The 18672-nt window shown below is 31.7% G+C and overlaps 1 protein-coding gene across 2 annotated transcripts; it reads left to right on the top strand.

Moving 5' to 3' along the window:
• Window positions 1-184: 184 nt before the first annotated feature.
• On the top strand, window positions 185-18330 carry LOC128992588 (uncharacterized). Of its 2 annotated transcripts, none has more exons than XM_054416239.1 (3): window positions 185-566; window positions 16892-17125; window positions 17779-18330. In XM_054416239.1, the coding sequence occupies exons 1-3, from the start codon at window positions 245-247 to the stop codon at window positions 18171-18173; spliced, it is 951 nt and encodes a 316-aa protein (XP_054272214.1). In that variant the 5' UTR covers window positions 185-244; the 3' UTR covers window positions 18174-18330. The 2 variants fall into 2 exon arrangements, with proteins under 2 accessions (XP_054272214.1, XP_054272211.1); XM_054416236.1 differs by lacking the exon at window positions 185-566 and adding an exon at window positions 13377-13770.
• Window positions 18331-18672: the final 342 nt, after the last annotated feature.

Here is an 18672-nt window from a genome sequence, read left to right as displayed (position 1 = left end):
TTATGCAACAAATAGAAACCATTTTTAGCCAAGTTTACCCAAAATAATGGCATAAATAGTACAGTCTAGAAACGCTCCAAAGATCCAGCATCGACTGAGACCGCTACTGTTATCGTCGTGATATCAATACCAATGAATACGTTAAACAAACTACCATAAAGAGCTGTGATAGAGAGTCATATAACTCTGATAACGTCAGCCCAGCTTACCGGAGGAGGCAGAGCGGGTATTTCATGTTGCCAGAATGGGCCATCTTCGCGCCCTTAGTTTTTTGGCATTGATTACCTTAAGCCAGTGTTTTTTGGATCCGTGTTTTTACAACTGTGAGGACAGGTCATATGACTTGACACATCCGATCAATGAGGCTACCCCAGCATACCCGGGGCTCTACTTCCTCGCGTATGATCAGACTCTGGCCTACGAATTTCCGGAGCCCCAATTTTTCTTGGCCTTCAACTACACCGTGTCAGGATTAGGAGGCACATCCATCACTGCTCCATCTGCCTTCTTCCCCAACAGTCGGCAAGTTCATGAGATACCCTTCCAACAGCTCATCAGAGTTGAGGGTAAGTATTGAGTTTGACTTTGGCACTTAAATTTAATTGTTTTTAGTAATTAATTTGACCTCCGGCCAACTTTAAATATTGGGAAGACTACAGATGACACTTGTGACGTTATCACATACACTGATGTTAGGTTAGGACATGACGATTCTGTTTCTACTAATTACGGATTCGTGAACAACTCAACTTTGCGGATATGCAGTGAAATTTAAGAACTTTTGATTTATAGAATTAAATATTATTTCGAAATTAATATTTGACAGACCAATTGAATTTTGAATTTTTGAATTTTCCCATTAGACGTTCGTATAAAAACAATTGAAATACTAGATATAGCCTACGTCTATTGCCTTTGAAAATCAATCATGGAAGCTTAGTTCCCCATGAACAACACTTAAGCAATTTTATCATTTAAAAAAACTCTTAGCATACTTATTGAATAAATATTGAAAAATTATTCAACATCTAGATGTGATGGGAAAAACAATAGTCTTTGACATCTTATCAATATCATGACTTAGCGTATATATGGCGACCTACAAATAACGATTCAGGTTTACAATTATTAATAATTAATTTATTATCATTATTTTTAAATTGTATTTGGAAGTGAATTTGGAAATTTAACTCAGATAAAACAAATTTACACAATTATTTCTGGATTTTCTGTACACTCTACTTCAGTTTAACAGTAGCTCCTTTAAATTATTCTTTTGTGAAAATACAAGCAAAGGAATTCATGATTAAATTGCAATAAAATTTTGTTGATTCCAAGAGCAAACTATGTGTACGTCATAACCAAAAATGTTTATTAGAATTTAAGTATAGTCAAAGAGTTGTGAAACCAGAAAAGATTGAATTATAATTGGATTGTATCGCAGATTTGCAAGATATTTAGCTGGTTTAATTTTTTGTAATAATTTAAAACATGTGTAACTCTTAGCTTCTTTTATCGTTTACTCGTGTTATAGGCATTGTACTATTAACGAGTTGTCGATTACTTTTGTATCTTATTCAGTTATGACAAATGTACATTCAGTTTTTACCATAAAGGAGTGATTAGAAATAATACATGATATATAAACGTTATATTGTACTGCATATTTAACCTATAGTATCGTACTTTTTATGAAAAAAAGCCCTTATAATCTTTATATTGAAATCCTCAGCGTCAAATTAAACATTGATCGGAAACCTAAAATTTATTTACATAGTAATATGTTAATGATTGATAGTAAAATCGATACAATAAAAATATAAAATTCAAGAGATGGTTTAATGAGCATGACTTTCAAAGAGCTGGCAATATGTAAACAAGTAATATAAATAGAGTATTAACAATATAATAAAACGTATGATTTAAAAAAGGCCTTTTTTAAAAGGCAGGCAGTACATAGTATTCAGAGAACTTTTAACAATCAGCTACAAACTGTAATAGCTACGTCCATTAGTATAGTCAACTTCAGGAAATTTTAACTAAAATTTACTCAAAGTAGGCCTAACCTAGTAAATAGCATTGCGTTTCAACGGAGTTTTCTGCACTATTCCGTCAACGACACAGGGTTACTACGATGTCTACGCGAGTCTACTACGGTCATAGAAAAAATATATTTAAGACCTTAATATTTTAAAATATAGCCTAATATTTAATTAATAATGAACGACAATTAGCTAATATATTCGTCGTTATAAAATATTTGTCCTTACCCAATTAGTTCGCAACGCCTAGTATTTTCTTAGTTTTAGATTATTTTTAAAATATATATGATCTAATGAACTCTTCTATCGGAGTAAAAAGGTTTTAATTTCAATAAGTCCTTTTAAGTCTTTAATTTTGTGAGTTGTGGTGGCTTTTTGTACAAAATTTAACCAACATTATTAAACCATATTTTGATTCATAATATGCAACTTTTATGTACAACTAATAAAATACAATAATTAAGCAACATTGAGTTACACAAACAATAAAATTAAATAGCAAACGATATGTTAATGACCTAATGTTTTTCTAAGTGGATGGTTTAGTTGCTCAATCATCTAGTAGCTGTTTAGAAGTGCTGTTTGGTTAATACAAATGTTAGGTTCAACATATTATTTCATTGGATTTTTCCTGTTCATCGATTAGTATCCACACTAAGACCCAGATTATTGGATATTAAGTCAAACAAAGTTTAAGTGTCTTTTTCCTCTGATAAATAAAGACACTGCATAGAACACGGAGATTTAAACATTCAACACAGCGTTCAGTACTTAATTTATTTGTTTGTTATCCTTCTATGATATGCCTAGTTTTGGACTTAAACATTAGTGTGCTTGGAAAAAGTAAGGTTAGTTTTAACCGTACGTGTTGATGAGATCATACAAAAATGACTATTATTTAAATATTAATATTTTATATTTAAAATGTGATGCAATTTTACAATTATTTTGTATAAAGGTTTTTTATATATATATATTTAATCAGAAGGTATGGTTCATTACAAAAATTACCATCAGGTTCTTTTACATCTTTCTTTTAGGCAAAATAGGTTTTCTGACATATTTTGTTATTTAATTTCTTTTTCATCTAGATCTTTAGAATAACGATCGCTCTGTTCATAATCATCGAGTGTTGGTTTTTCTTTATTTGTTGAACATTCTATACTGGGTTTAAACCTGTAAGGGGTTAACTATTTGCACCGTGATCACTGCTCATAATAACAATACCTTTATCAAAAGCGAACCATCGTAATTTCGCCACTAACTAATTCAATCCCTTTATCATGAAATACATCATCCTAACTGATAGAACATTGTATTACTATTTACCTAAATTGAATAATTACAGTCATTTAATGATCTTCCAACTATTGAATTTCACAGAAGTATGATTTGCATATCGTTTGGCGGGAAAATTATGTTTACTAAACTTAATAATTATCAAGAAAAGATTTGAGCTATCCGAATTTAAAATGCACCAAAAATATTTCGATTGCACTCACGAGTAGCAATTTAATAAAATGTGAAAAGTTGTATCACGTTTTAAAAATCATAAGGAAACGAAGTAATGTTTGGGTTTTCATATACTCGCAAATCGGTCCAGTAATGTTAAGAGTGTCACAAAATAATATAATAACGTTATCCATTTTTATAACTAACTGCTCCATAACATTTGGAGTCGTATTTTGGGTTTTAGTAAATTTAAAAACAGAAAAAACGAATTTTTTATTTGCGTATACATATTTGAATACCGTAGGTTTTACCAACTTATACAGTGAGATTATTGGCTGTGAAAATTTAAGTAAATAGTTATTTGTGTAACTGTTGCGCAAAATAGCACTTTGTTGCACTTGATAGAAATGTTTACGCAAGAGCAGCCGGCGAGCGCGGAAAGTTCCTTGAGTGCAGAAAAGAGACTTTGCGCTCGTGTTATATAGTATGTTTTTCCACAGATACTAATAGCATAAATAATGGGTTAATGATGGGGTTAAAAATTTGGGCAAATAATGGGGCCTAGTATGTATATTAAGGTTAACATTTAATATGCAGTTTCACAAAATAACAATTTCAAACCTAAATGAAATCGTCTCACAAATAAAATAAATGGAAATTTTCGACAAATTAGCAAATACAAATCTGAATGAAATTTCACAAACCTATTTAATCAATATCTGAGTATCAATTGTTGGTTTGTAATTTTTATATTAACAAACAACAACAGGTTTATAGGTTAAGTCAAGTCGCTGTATGTATGTAAGTAGAATGGCCAATAAACACTTCATCAGCTGATCGATTTAGCAGTGTCGCCAACTTGTTTTCTAGTATACCCGTACAACGTACCTTATACAAGCATATTATTTTGTGTTGTTTGGTTTCAATACTGGAATGCGGGAAAGTAAAATGAGTGCGTCAAAGTGCAATGAGTATGGGGAAGTAAGTAAATGCAGGAATCAGCTACTTTGCGTTCAACAAAGCCCCCAATCAGTGCTATAAAGCCCGCTTGGTCAGGTAATGGTAGGAGAAAAGATATACACTGCTAAAGAATTTGTATGTGTTAAGAAGAGGTCAATGAAAACTGGTATTAAGTATTTTCTCTCCTTATTACACTGGGATTTTTTTTAACTTGGTCCACATTTTGATTATTTAAGATGTATTACTGGATATTAATAATGTTTGCTGAAAAAAATAATAAGGTTTAAGAACTTAAAAATTTAATGTAGAATACTGTTGTCCTTATCCAACAAAGTACACAAGACTAGTGGCAAAGTCGCGTTCATCACATAATACGTTATTTTTTACTAAACTTACCCTCTTGGTTAGTTGTGTGAAGGAATCTCTATTATTGCACTCTTTATGAGTGTACATTCGTACATTGTAGCTCTGTGAAAGTAAAAAAAAACTACTATTTAAAATGTAACCTGATGAATAAATATACCTGCTCGAAATTATTAGTTGCGTTCGTTGAATTAAGATTAATCGGTCATAGCGGGTATGAATGCGGTAGATTGACACAACTGCGATACAGGATTACTTAACAAAATCAAGCACAAACTAAAAGATTTCTTCTAGGTCACTTAGCAAGTTTATGAGATTAGAGGTAAGGATCGAAGTCCACAAGTTTCACTTACGGCCAGGAATCTTTATTTTAACTGATGTGCTACTACTTCTAAGTAGCTAGTGGCGTAATCGTGATACAACAGTCTATAATAAAATTGTGCATCTATGAAAATAAAATATTCTAATGCGTAAATAGATTGAGTGATTGTGTTTAATAGCTTTTTAAGTGAGAAGCAACTTATTGACAATTACATTTCTCGTGGAGATTAAATTAATGTAAAGATTTGTTTTCTTATACGTGAAATACGTTAAAAATTCCAATCCAAACAACAATTATTACATGTAGTATAGAAGCTAGGAGGCTGGAATATTGGTTACCAGCATTGCATTCATATTAGTCTGAATATTTCAGTTTTCAACAATACCAGGTATCTTTCATGATTATCATGATTCCAGTTCATTTTTAGGGCAAACCATTATTTATTCCGTTTACTACTTCTGTAACGTACATTTCGTCAAAATGTTTTTCTTCCTAAAGCAGTTATAGTGACATTTAAGGAAACATGTTAAGGCATCCAATTTCAAAACCACGTATTGCGTATTGGAGATCTGAGCTTGTATATACAATGTAGACAACAAGTGATCATTTAAACATCAGAAACGGTTTTCAAACATTCAACATTTTAAACAGCTCACGAATATTTTACAATCTTTTGCTCTTTACCGAAGCATCTTTCTCATATGTTTATTGTCAACTGCGTTTTAATATATTTTTCGCCAAAAATGTAACTAGTTTCTTTTTCTTTAGACCAGTATTGCTTGTATTTTTAATTGATGACTTATAGTGGGAAACAATGGGCAACTTACTAGTATAATTTATAGTAGAAAATATACAGCTGTTAAAAGTTATTTATTAGCATTTATTTGTTTTCTCCTTAATATTAAATCTTTATTTCGACTTGGAATTCTTCTTAAATTCTAAAGGTGTTAAGTTTATTATAAATATGAGTCGATAAATAAGAAGATCTTAACCAACCTTTTCCGACCAATTTGTAACTATAATAATATAATTAGGTATGCAAATAAAACAAAAATAATATCATGAGGCAAAAATAAAAATAATTCTTTTTTATTGTCTACGAGTGTGTTCTTTTGTAATTGAACATTCTGTTGATCTCCCCATACCAAACATTACGTAATGTAGCGGTTGGTATCAATACTACGAATAAGAAAATATTTCACATATATTTTTAAATAACTTTTTGTTTCGTAGTAAAAGATGTGTTAATTGTGTGAAACTAAGGTTTTTAATTATTTTTCAATAGGACTCTACAGTTTTTTACGTCGTCTGAATAAAAACACCATAAATCACGTAATGCCTTGTATTTTACTCTATACAAATAAACTGCCACAGAAACTATTGTAAAACTAGATAGTTTTTTCTCTTCAAATATATTCGCACAGCTGGTGTCTGTAAAAGATTTAAGATCCCAAACTGTTCCCTATATTATTTCTGGTAATAATACTTTTTTTATAAAATGGTGGCCTTTTTTTTTAAGTCAAGTATGAATGGATATGAGTGTAGGATAAGTGACGCGATCTTATAGTCTTGTTACTAATGCCAACATGTTCCTCAGACACAGCTGTTAATTAATAGCCCATACAGCTAAAGGCAACAAAGGGGCCTACAGTTTATAGTGGAATCCGAACTATATATTTCCCTTGCAATTAAAGAATTGATCTAATTAACAAGATAGTACTGCCGATAGTCGTAGTATTCACTAGTATGGACGTTAATACACACCAGCGAGTATCGCATCCACAATGCATGTCTATAAATATTCACAATTCCAAAACCAAGAACTAGCCACCTTAAAGTGGAATAAATAAATAGAAAATAGTATTTCATTAATGAATACATGAGTAAAAGAATATTTATGAGTATTTGATAAAACTATTAAAAACATCATATTCATAACCTTTTATTTGATCATATTTGGAAAATGTTTGATAAGGAAGGACAATAAACGGTATCAGCATTCTGACACATACTTTCTCCCATAAGTTTGTCAACAACCTTTATCATGTGTAAGCGGTGAGAGTAAATATACGGAAATGGGATTTGTACAATTTTCTTCAGAATTTAAAGGACTATAACATACTAAATTGATATCAAAATCTTTCGAGCCAATTTTGGGAAAATCTGATTTTCCGTTATTTTATGGGGTTTTTAAGGGAAAATAACATAATTTACAATAACTTTTGAACCGTAATTTTTACAGAGATGGGATTTGTACCATTTTGTTCAGAATATAAAGGACTATAACATACTAAATTTTTATCAAAATCGCTCGGGCCATTTTTGGGAAAATCCTATTTTTCCGTTATTTTATGGGGTTTTATGGGAAAATCCCCATTAAAAATAAAAATTTCTAAAAAATGAAAAAACTATCAAAATTGTAAGGACCTTAACATATTATGTTAAATCAAAACCGGATTTTTGTCTAAAATCCTATTTTTCGTTATTTTATGGGGTTTTTATGGGAAAATAACATAATTTACCGTAACTTTTGAACCGTAATTTTTACAGAAATGGGATTTGTACCATTTTGTTCAGAATTTAAAGGGCTACAACATACTAAATCTTTATTAAAATCGTTCGGGCCATTTTTGAGAAAATCCGATTTTTCCGGTTTTTTATGGGTTTTTATGGGAAAATCCCCATTAAAAATCAAAATTTCAAAAAAATGAAAAAAACGCCTGGAGATACCATGGATTAGAACCTACATACCAAATTTCATCGAAATCGGACCACAGGTGTAGTCTCTAGCTCTGTACACATCCAGACACACAGACACACAGACACACAGACACACACACACACACACACACACACACACACACACAGACATCACTTCGAAAACCACTTTTTTGGGTCCAGGGGGACCCAAAACGAATATATCCACTCAAAACTCAAACTCGAAAATTTTGACGAAAACAATACTTTCTCCATATACTATGGTATAGGGGGAGAAAGTAAAAAGTAGTATTATTACTACTTCATTGTTCATTGTTGTTCATTGTTGTCTTGTTCATTCCTATATAACCTCTGTACCTCAATGTTTATTAATTATTTTCTTCAAGGTGTTAAACAATTGTCATTTCCAAACTAATGACAACATTCGTGGATAAGGAATTTGCTTAGTATACTCTAATTTTTACTTTTTAACAGTAAATTCAAATTGAATTTAAATCCTACGTTTTTATTTCAACGGAGATAATATTGTGATATTACAATTCTGAGAAAATTATTTCATTTGATTGAATGATTATATAGTAACTGAAAACCGACAGAGTATTTCTATATAAATGTAACTTTGATTTGAATTGTTAAACCTGAATCTGTTTTGACGAGCTTTCTTGCTATGGAACATCTCACAAAATTCTAGGTTATGGTTTATAGTCATATCGTTTAGAAAAAAAACATTTTTTTTTCTATCTATTTTGTACTCTCCCATAACATGATTCAACTTGTACACTAACTTGCCTATGTGACTTATACCGTTTCAACTCTTTGCTGTATTTTGATCATCCCACATATTATTATTTTATGATGAGAGAGAGGTGAGTGTATATAAACTTCTAGGCAAGATTATACACATAACTCTACAGTTTCATTGTAACCCTCCTCAACAATCAATACATATTATGAGCTGGTAAAGTGAAATTGGCAACACCAATAAAATGATACAACTGAGTAGACTAAAAGCTGATTATAATTGCAAAATTCTAAATCGTCTAGTAGACTAATATTTTAGCTTATATTACTTATATTATATTACTTATATTATTGGTACAAGCATAGGGTGTGGATATTTGGTTCGATGGACCGTGTCCAAATCTGAACAATCGTCAATATTTCTTTTTAACTGTAGGTAAAGCCCTCTGTTTTTCTTTTTTTACCATTTACCAACGTATCTAGAAAAGAGTTTGTATATTATACAGAGAAACGTACCGATATAAAGTGACCCCCATTTCTCACGTCTAAACAATTATTTAGTTCTTAATACTGTTTAATATTGTCATTAGGCTAAATATTTTCATATTTAAGGTCCTCGTGATATGACAGTACTAAGTGATTGATCCATAGACATTGTCAATACAATAATAGGATTTGTGCATGAAACCATAAAAGTTAAACATTTAAAAACTAAAAATAAACAAAACATGCTATGTATTACTAGTTTGTTTTAATTGCTAAATCGTAAATAGATCAAATCTATTGTCAGCTAATTAAGTAAATTTTCTATTCTCTAAGGAACAGAAACGAGAAAGAAATAGTTTGGTATCGGTCCGTAACTGAAAAAATATAGCCAAGGTATATTTTTGTGCCTAACTTTAGAACAAAATCTTATAGAAGTAGTTTTGAAACCTATAACTTGTAATCAGTTTTTCCATTATAAAAGGATCACATCTATAATAATATTACTTGTGTAATAAGAAGTAAATCCAAAATAATCATTGACAACAAAACCACCAACAAGGAATATATAATATTACATAACGCCAACACACCAAGGTGCTTATTTAGAGATACAGTAACTGCCATTTTTCTGGCGAAAAATCAAGAATTTGTATAATAAGTATATTAAGCTTAGACCAGTTTTTAAGCACTACTTAAACTCATGTCGATGCTAACGTCATTCTGATTGCCAGACGATAACTCTTTTTACCCAGCTACCCAGCCATATATTGCTAGGTGTTTGGAATAGATAATAAGCACATGGTTTCTACAAAATCTCTACGCCAATAAGTTCAGGGCTTCTGGTTTGGCTGTACATTTAACATGATAATGTTGTTCATTCTTAAAATAGCAGATGGCTTATTAATTTCACGTATTTCTGATTTATTAAGACCACATTGGTACTTATTAAAGATTTTTGTAAACTATTGTTCACAAATTATATCTGATTAATTTTTATATCATAAGAATAGTGTAAAAAGGTATGGAAACATATAACACAACATATAATCGGCTTAAAATGTTAGTTTGAATTTTATATTTCCTTTTAGGTTATTTTCTTCCAAATTTTCGTACATTTGTTACTTTTTCTTGTCAAATTATTTGCTCGTGGTTCCATCTATTGAAATAGATTAGTTTTCCTCTTAAGGACAATTTATTTATTTGAGCTCCTATTGGAATCTAACTCTCGGAACGTGTAGTAACATAACTATATTTTTTCGTGAACCAAGCAAAATATCGGACTTACTACTTGATAAGGAAACTTTTCAATTGTGTTACCATAGTGAATTTTCTAGCAAGACAGCTGCTAAATTGTACATTCTGAGTTAAAACAAACTGCTTTTGTGGACGTTTTAAACATACAATGTTTGGGACTAACGTGTACGAAACTAATAAATCCATCGAATACTGTGACTGTCGGAAAAAATCCGAGTTCACTGATAACCCATCCGTAAAGCCTAGCAATAACAGAAGATGTCTTAATCCTTGTTGTTTTTGTCTTAAATCATATCCACTAAAAGGTTATTCTGTATCTTGTCTTATTGCTGATAGCAAATCAAATATGCAGATTTCAGGATCATGCTTCATAGTTCTAATCGAAAATTATCATCGTACCAAGTTTTTTATTCTTTTACACTACTGTACAATACACTGTACTACTGTAATACTGTACTGTAATAATACTGTAGGTGGTGCAATACATTATTTAACAATACTCGTAGTATAAAATGGTTGGTTGACTTTCCACTTAACCTATTTTGAATACCGGTCTGGCGTACTCTGTACGACTACAATTATCGTAGACCTTATCAGGTACACGGAATTTATTTTTAAAACAATAATGTAAAAGCTGAGATCTGTGATTTCTACTGGATCTTGTAAAATCAAAGGTTAAGGACCAGCACACATGTACCTCAGTTTCTTGTTTAAAAATATGTTTTACACTTATATGGCTTTTCTTCGTTAGCAACCCGTTTCAAAGCTTTTTCAATCATATATGGTATATGGAGAGTGGCAAAAATTTTAAAATTAGCAGTTTCCAATTTCATCTCTTTAACTATACGTTTGTGAGTTTAAACGCCTTCAAATAGAGATAACTATAACAAAATATTTCTCATTAAAAATACAAACCTAACCTATTAAATTGTAATTCTTTTATTATGTAGGAAATAACTATGAAATGGCAATTGTATTAGATTAATAACTCGGGAAGCGCTGCTCCTCAGTATGTTCTTCTTGGACTTATTCAGGACAACAACCGCTTATATCACAAATAAATTATGGCCATAATTAAAAACAGTTCCTGAATACTTGGCATAGGAAATCTTTTAAAGTTCAGAGATTATCGAGTAACCCTGAATTCATATTATGTACCAGTTTTCACTATCTTTTCTGACCTTTTTGTCATCTAGGGCTGTGTGCGCCAGAAGAAGTTTTTGTTCCTACCACAAAAGACAACTATTAGAGCTTGTTTCAGGAAATCTCATCACAGTTCGTAAAAAACCCTTCTTTAGGAAAATAAAATACAACAAATTTTTATTCTTCATCCCTAATTATTGTCTTCATTTTGTACATGGCAACTTGGATTATTTCCGACCACAGCACCAACAAACACAATACACGCTTTGTATCCAAAACTATATCAACATTTTTAACACAAGACCATTTTTTAAGACAGGGGACAACGGAGTCAAATTTCACAATGCGTTCCCTGAACTTTGCATGAAGGGACAGGATGCTGCGTGATTTGAGAGAGTAGAAACAGATTTAGCTGAATATCCCTATAACCACTTTGGTGATTTTTTTGACAAAATAGTAAACGAATTAAATAAAAAGGATTAATTATTGTACCATCAAAACGTAATAGTATTTAAAAAATTTAAAATTTACGGAATTTTTTACGGATTTTTTTTTTTTTTTTTATTGTTGATGCTAGTCTATAATGTAGAAATTTTCTTCACAAATAAAGCTTATTTTAGTTGATTTGTAAGAAGAAAAAGAGCAAAGAAAGCTTTTTAGGTGTATAAATATTTAATTTGTATCATGTAATTTGTGCTCATTGTATTGTATATAATAACATATAAGTGACCTTGTCCAAGTTTACATCTACGTTACCTGGAAATAGTTAAGACAGATCGCTATAAACACATTTATTTTTGCATTACAATTGGAAAGTAGACAAGTTAGTAAAAGCTTTTTCCCAATCGAAGTTACTTCTCAATAGATCTGCTTGAAGCTTGTTTTTCCACTTAATCCTCAGAGGTATAAAATGTTGATTTATTAGATCAAGATCAAAATCCATTATAAAACTGACATAGATAGATAACACAGATTTTAAGTAGAAATATTGGTTTTATGCTATAATATAGTAATCGTCGGCAATTGAAGGGGGCGGTAGTTTTGTAGATGCCTATATTGTTTCAATGAAGTACTTTTTCATCGCTCTGTATTTGAAAATAGCCCATTTCCATACAGCTGAGATCTGTGAAAATCTTCAATTTCCATACACCAAAAACAAATAATGATCAGCTGACTTTTCCTGATATAAACATTACTTTCGCTACACAAACAATACTTTGTCTGACATCAACAAACTTACAACTGAAGTTCCCCGTTAGCTCAAAAGGGTGATGAAATAGTTTTTTTCATCGTGATAAAAAGTATCGTTCAATACTCGTCACGAAAGTCCCATTCCGTGACTTGTAGTGAAATAGACTATTTTATTTTGTACAAAATATTTGGTTTATTTGACAACATTTTAATTTAATAAAACAAATATTATAAAAATAGGATTTGACCGACAATTTTTGTTTGGGGTAAGACTAAAAATATTCTTGATATCATTCTTATACAGTAATGTGTATATTTTAATCGTATATTTTGATTTTGGTTATATTAATTTTACATCTCTCGCTTGGCCACGTTTCGCTTTGCGTTGTATCTAATTGTTATTATATAGCATAGTGTTCAGCTGAAACAAGTTTCCATGCAATATGTCCTTTTCTCCTTCGACGGTTTAATTTCGTTAATGTGGTAACAAAATTTCATTTTAGCCATATCATAAGCCTTATTTTAAATAATCACAGCTTATGGGTACCTCCCAATAATCAAAGGGCCCCACACATTTTCCACCCTCTTACGTACAACATCCAAAGTCGACTGTCCGTATCAGTGTACTCAACGATAAGGAAAACTACCGAGAGCACAATAAATATTGTCGCTTATCAGGCAATATCAACCTGTCGCTTATATATTACTGATAACAGCTGTAAAGGCAGTCCCCACTATTGGTTACCTCGCTCCGTCAAGGCGCGTATGTAGCCAACATGGAGATTCTCCATGCTGTTTACTTTTTGACACTGCTCGGCCTCGGTAATTGTATTTTGGACCCATGTTACTTTTACACCGATGAGTCCACGTTTGACCTTACACACCCCTTCTACGAGGGTATTCCGCCATATCCGGGGTTGGATCCGCAGGCTTTCGACCTCAACCTCGCCTATGAGTATCCGGAACCTCATTTCTTCTTGTCTTACAACTTCTCCGTTTCCGGACTTGCTGGAACCTCGATGACCGCTCCGGCTACCTTCTACCCGTTCAGTAGGCAGATTTCGGAAATACCCTTCAGCCAACTGGTCAGACTTAATGGTAAGTTATTGATTAGTTCTGTTATCTTTTCAAGACTTTTCGGGTGTTGAAATGGAGATTTCCAATACTAAAGCTTTTTTTCAAAATAATTTAACAAGATCAATATCTACTTTGGAAGCATTACTAAATTAAATATGCCACTTTACACAAACCATTGCTTAAGATTTAAAGCCAATTTGATTTAATTACACATATAATTAATTTTAACATCGGTGAGGCTATTTATTAGGGAATATGACTACCTTAGATACACCGGTACATGGAATATGATATTTACTATACAGCTGATATTCATTAAATATTTAAATAAACGAATTTTAAATCTTGGAAAAATATATTTATGTTTAGAAACAATAGTCCATCAATTTGTGAGGCATAGTTACGATGGAAGAAAATCCAATTACTTTAATGAAAAACTAATTACACGCTGAAGTATAATAACGTTGTCAAATTAACAAAGCGTCCGACGCAGTCAATAATTCATTAATAATTCAACAATGCTGGTGATTAACATCGGTTTATGAAGAGTTCGTTTTGTCTATGTCGACCCAATTCTTTACTGTCAGCTCATCGACTTAATTCTATTCTTAACCTACAGTATTTCATTTAATTAGAACAATTATCATAAATAATACAAATATTAGTTGGAATACGAATGTTTATTAAGAAAAACTTTAAACATTATGATAACACTTTCTAAGTTGAATATACTATCATGTGTTTTTACCTAGATACATTATTTTAATAATAAGGGTAACAAACAATATCCACACATTTTCGGGGATACGAGCTCCGTTACTAAATAAAATATAAGATGGAAACTATTTTTTATCAGTAGTTTTCATAAATGTTCACGTCTGAATCTATTTATTGAAGGTACCATATAAGTTATATCATTGACTATAAACAGATAGTATAGTCAATGGTTATATAACCTACAGCTACAAAATACTTAATAAGCAAAATTAAATATGAGTTTATACTGTCCGGAATATTTATATTAGTATTATCAAAAAACTGTATAAGAAAACTTGCTTACAGAGGGCCTTTATAGCCCTTATATAATTTAGGGTATTCACTGCAATACATTTAAGTTGGTTGAAAGATAAACATTTTATGTTCTAAATGTTATTTATTTTTACGCATATTATCCTGAATATTTAAATGAAGGGGGTACTTTTAATTGTCTTTAGTAATGGGGGTTGTGTAAAGTTAGTGCTACTTTCGACTTGCTTTACATGATATTAGCCTAGGTCCCTTATATTTTTGGGTTTTGTTCATGTTTAATTATTTTTTTCATTAATTGTTGAAAACTATATATTTTTTTTATTTCATGGGAATACTCTGCCACATACAGTACTGTTTTAGGTTTTAATTTTTAATAAATAAAATATTTTTTTATGTTTTATGATTGTTTTATATTAGTAAATAGTTAAAGCTCATCACAAACATGTTTTACTATACATTAAATGCATTTAGTTTTTAAGAGAATAAATAATAATTTAAGATTAAAAATTGATTACCGATATACGGATGGACATATAAAACAACATATAATGTCAACTATAATTTATGTACGCTATAAATAATAACAACTAAAGATAAATAATATAAAAATAAATATATAAACATATAAATAAATATATAAACATATAAATAAATATATAAACATATAAATAAATATATAAAAAAATATAAATAATAGTTGGTATAGTATTAGTTGTACTGTACTTGTCTTCATACATATTATAATTTTTTGATTATAAGGCTTTGCATTTTTTCCGTTCAAATCCCAATATAGTCTTTGATAAAAAAAATAATATCAAATTTTTACTCTGAATATAATTATTTTTTTCTCTTGTCTGTTTTTTTTTTGTTTCTACTCGTTGAAGTTAATTTTAAAGACTGTCAACAATCATTATCTATCCATAGAAATTACCAGTGAGATTGGTGTGACTATTAAAAGCACATTGAATACAAGATAATAAGATTAAGCAATAACGTAAGCGTTACGCTTGATATGAGCCTGAAGCGAATCCAGTAACGGTTGATTGGGCCTTTGATTAGTGTGTGAGTAAACCAATATTATCTGCTGGGATATTGGTTAAAAACTAAAACTAAGCATTAGGTAGTTAATTATATTAATACATTATTGGGGCAATAGATTACCTTTTCTAAACCCATCAATATTTTTCCAACAATTATTAGATTACCATTTTGATGGGTTCCATTGCTTTTACTTTATCGTAATTTAGAATTATGCACAGGGATGTTCATTGCTAGTTGATGCAAATACATTTTGTCGGAATCTAATACACTTGACAATACATGCTATACTGTTAATTAAATACACAATATACATTCTGAAGAATTTAAATGTTATAAAATAATTATAACTTAATAGGGCTGCACTTTACTTTAGGTCCTACACTCATTCGAATGAAAATATCGATCGCTATATCAAATATTCGATATATCGTTTGGTTAGTTATGTAAGGTTAACCTAACCTAACTAACCAAACGATATATCGAATGAAACAATCGAATAATTGATATTTTCATTCGGTTGTTTGTGTAGGACCTAAAGTAAAGTGCAGCCCTTAATAGATAGGACGTTTAATTAATATACGGACACGATGTACTATTGTAAGACTTAGTTAACATATATCATACCTACATCCTTTTAGTATTGGTCGAAATGAAAGGACATGTTACTCTACACTGTAACTATAGTGTAAAACTAGAACAGAAAATAAAAATTGTACTCTTTATGAGAGGCTTATTCACCTTTGTTCTCCGTGAAAATACTACAAAGGCCCGTATTTATTATGAAATATCTACTGCGGTATCAAAAGTCAAAGGGTATACAAATTAACATTTGTTTTGTCCTAGGACGCTAGGCACGAGCCTGGAATTGTTTTTGATATTACTTCAGGCTAGACCTAGGGGTTGCGGCATTATCACTTGGATAAAATCCATTGGTGACTTGGCGGGGATCGAACCCGGGACCTCAGGGACTAAAGTCCCTCGCTCTAACCACTACGCCAGCTCGCTCCCCCATACAAATTAACATTAAGGACAACATGAAATGTCAAACAGTATCTAAGAAGGCGTTGTGCAGGTAGAGTGATCGACATCAGTGACCAAGTGAAGATCAACCCTAACTATGAAGCGACAGTGGACGACATCGTCTGCAACGAGAACGAGTACGGATGCTTCGGTCCCGGCACCGTGGTCATCTTCTACACAGGATGGGCGACCCGTTGGCCCAACCAGGAGCGTGTGTTCGGTCTTGAGGGAGTCCTAGGTCTGGACCTGCTGCCCATTGACTACAACTACCCCGGCATCTCCGAAGGTAAACATTCCAAAACTATTGTTTTCATATACGAATATTGAACTATAATCGTTATATTAGTATGGTATATCCTAATTGATTTGTAAAAATAAATATTTTACGTGTAAGTGGTTCATTAAGAATGTGTGAGTATTTTAACATACTAAACAAAGCTTTTCCGTGGTTTTGGGTTACAGAAAGTGTTAAGCATTTAGATTTACATTAATTATGGTGTGAAACTAAATTTGGTTTCAATCTTACTTATATAAAATGAATTATTTATAATATATTTGGTTGGAAAATGTAGATTAGTTCTTCTATTTCATATTCATTATGCATCTTTGTGGCACATAGTAACATGCCGACACCTTTCTAGGCTAAACAAACATGGTATATTAAGAAACTATGTTCATTCGATTCAATTTTGTTGTTGTTGCCTAAGTTCTTGTAGGTAAGTACAATAGACGATAGCAAAAAAGCTAACTTTTGAGCTTTTGAACTTTTTTGTCATTGTATTTGTACAATGTAAGTTGTTAAAGCTGGTATAACAAAACATTAAGTTGATTGAAGTCCTCAAATTGCCCTACAACCCTGTAAAACTCACAATTGAGTTTTACAGAGCCATCATTGAGCCAAAAGTGATTCTCCTAGAATAACATCTCATGTCATTCCAGAGGCGGCTAGGTACCTCGCCAGTCAGCCTAATGTGTACGGAGTGATGATCGACTCTCCTGGGGTGGATTCCGGTGCCGTCCCCATCATCGGTTTCGACATCTACAAGTCCTCTAGGATCCTTGCTAGAGAGAACAAGTACATCGTCCAGAACGTCAACATGGAGTGTACTCTTCCCAACATCAACCTGAAGGTCTACATTTTGCCTCTGTACGTCCTCGGAGGCACCAGCGCCCCTTGCCGCGTGTTTGCACATGTCTGTCAGGATCAATGTCCTGTTCCTGCTCTCCCCCCACCACCACCTCCACCACCCCCACCACCACCACCAATCCCTCCCCCACCACCCCCACCAGCACCCCCACAGCACGTCCACGTCTCCGGTATCCGCAGGCTATAATCTCCACTAATACCATCCTCCCCGGTACAAATCCCACACTCCTGACTCCTGATTCAAATGACTAAGGTGATTCCCTAAGTATATGATAATTAAAAAAACTTAGACAGATATTTTTTTAATTATTGTAAATTTGTTTAATAAATAAATTAGGATAGGTTTTGTTGTGTTTTATTTTATTGTTGATTGTGCAGAAGGCAAGAAAGGTTTGTAATATTTTCGAGAGTGAGTTTCCTTGTAATTTTAATTCACCGATGGAGTTCGTGTTTGGATTTTATGTAAAGATTTGCTGAACATTTAAATATTAACTGAAATATTATTCCGTACAAAATTAATAGAGTGTTTAAATTTATAAATCGTATCTTCGATGAGTGAAAGGCTGGTTCTTTGTTACAAGCACATTTTTTTGTATTGATATAGTTAAATGGATATTAGGTATTTAGTAAAGCTGAGAGATTACTTAAGTTCTGTTTCAATGAAACTGTCCACAGGAAAGAAAAAC

This window comes from Macrosteles quadrilineatus, unplaced genomic scaffold (genome assembly GCF_028750875.1).
Source record: "Macrosteles quadrilineatus isolate MER2022 unplaced genomic scaffold, UCM_ALF_1.0 Scaffold_4__1_contigs__length_99947679, whole genome shotgun sequence".
NCBI lineage: Eukaryota > Metazoa > Arthropoda > Insecta > Hemiptera > Cicadellidae > Macrosteles > Macrosteles quadrilineatus.
Note: the sequence above shows the minus strand (reverse complement) of the source record. Positions and strands in the feature narration are given on the sequence as shown.

Excerpts from the sequence above, each read along its gene's own strand:
- LOC128992588 (XM_054416239.1), top strand. The coding sequence starts at position 245 with ATGGGCCATCTTCGCGCCCTTAGTTTTTTGGCATTGATTACCTTAAGC. Across the intron at positions 567-16,891 it reads ACAGCTCATCAGAGTTGAGG|GTAGAGTGATCGACATCAGT; the intron begins GTAAGTATTGAG and ends GGCGTTGTGCAG. Across the intron at positions 17,126-17,778 it reads CTACCCCGGCATCTCCGAAG|AGGCGGCTAGGTACCTCGCC; the intron begins GTAAACATTCCA and ends ATGTCATTCCAG.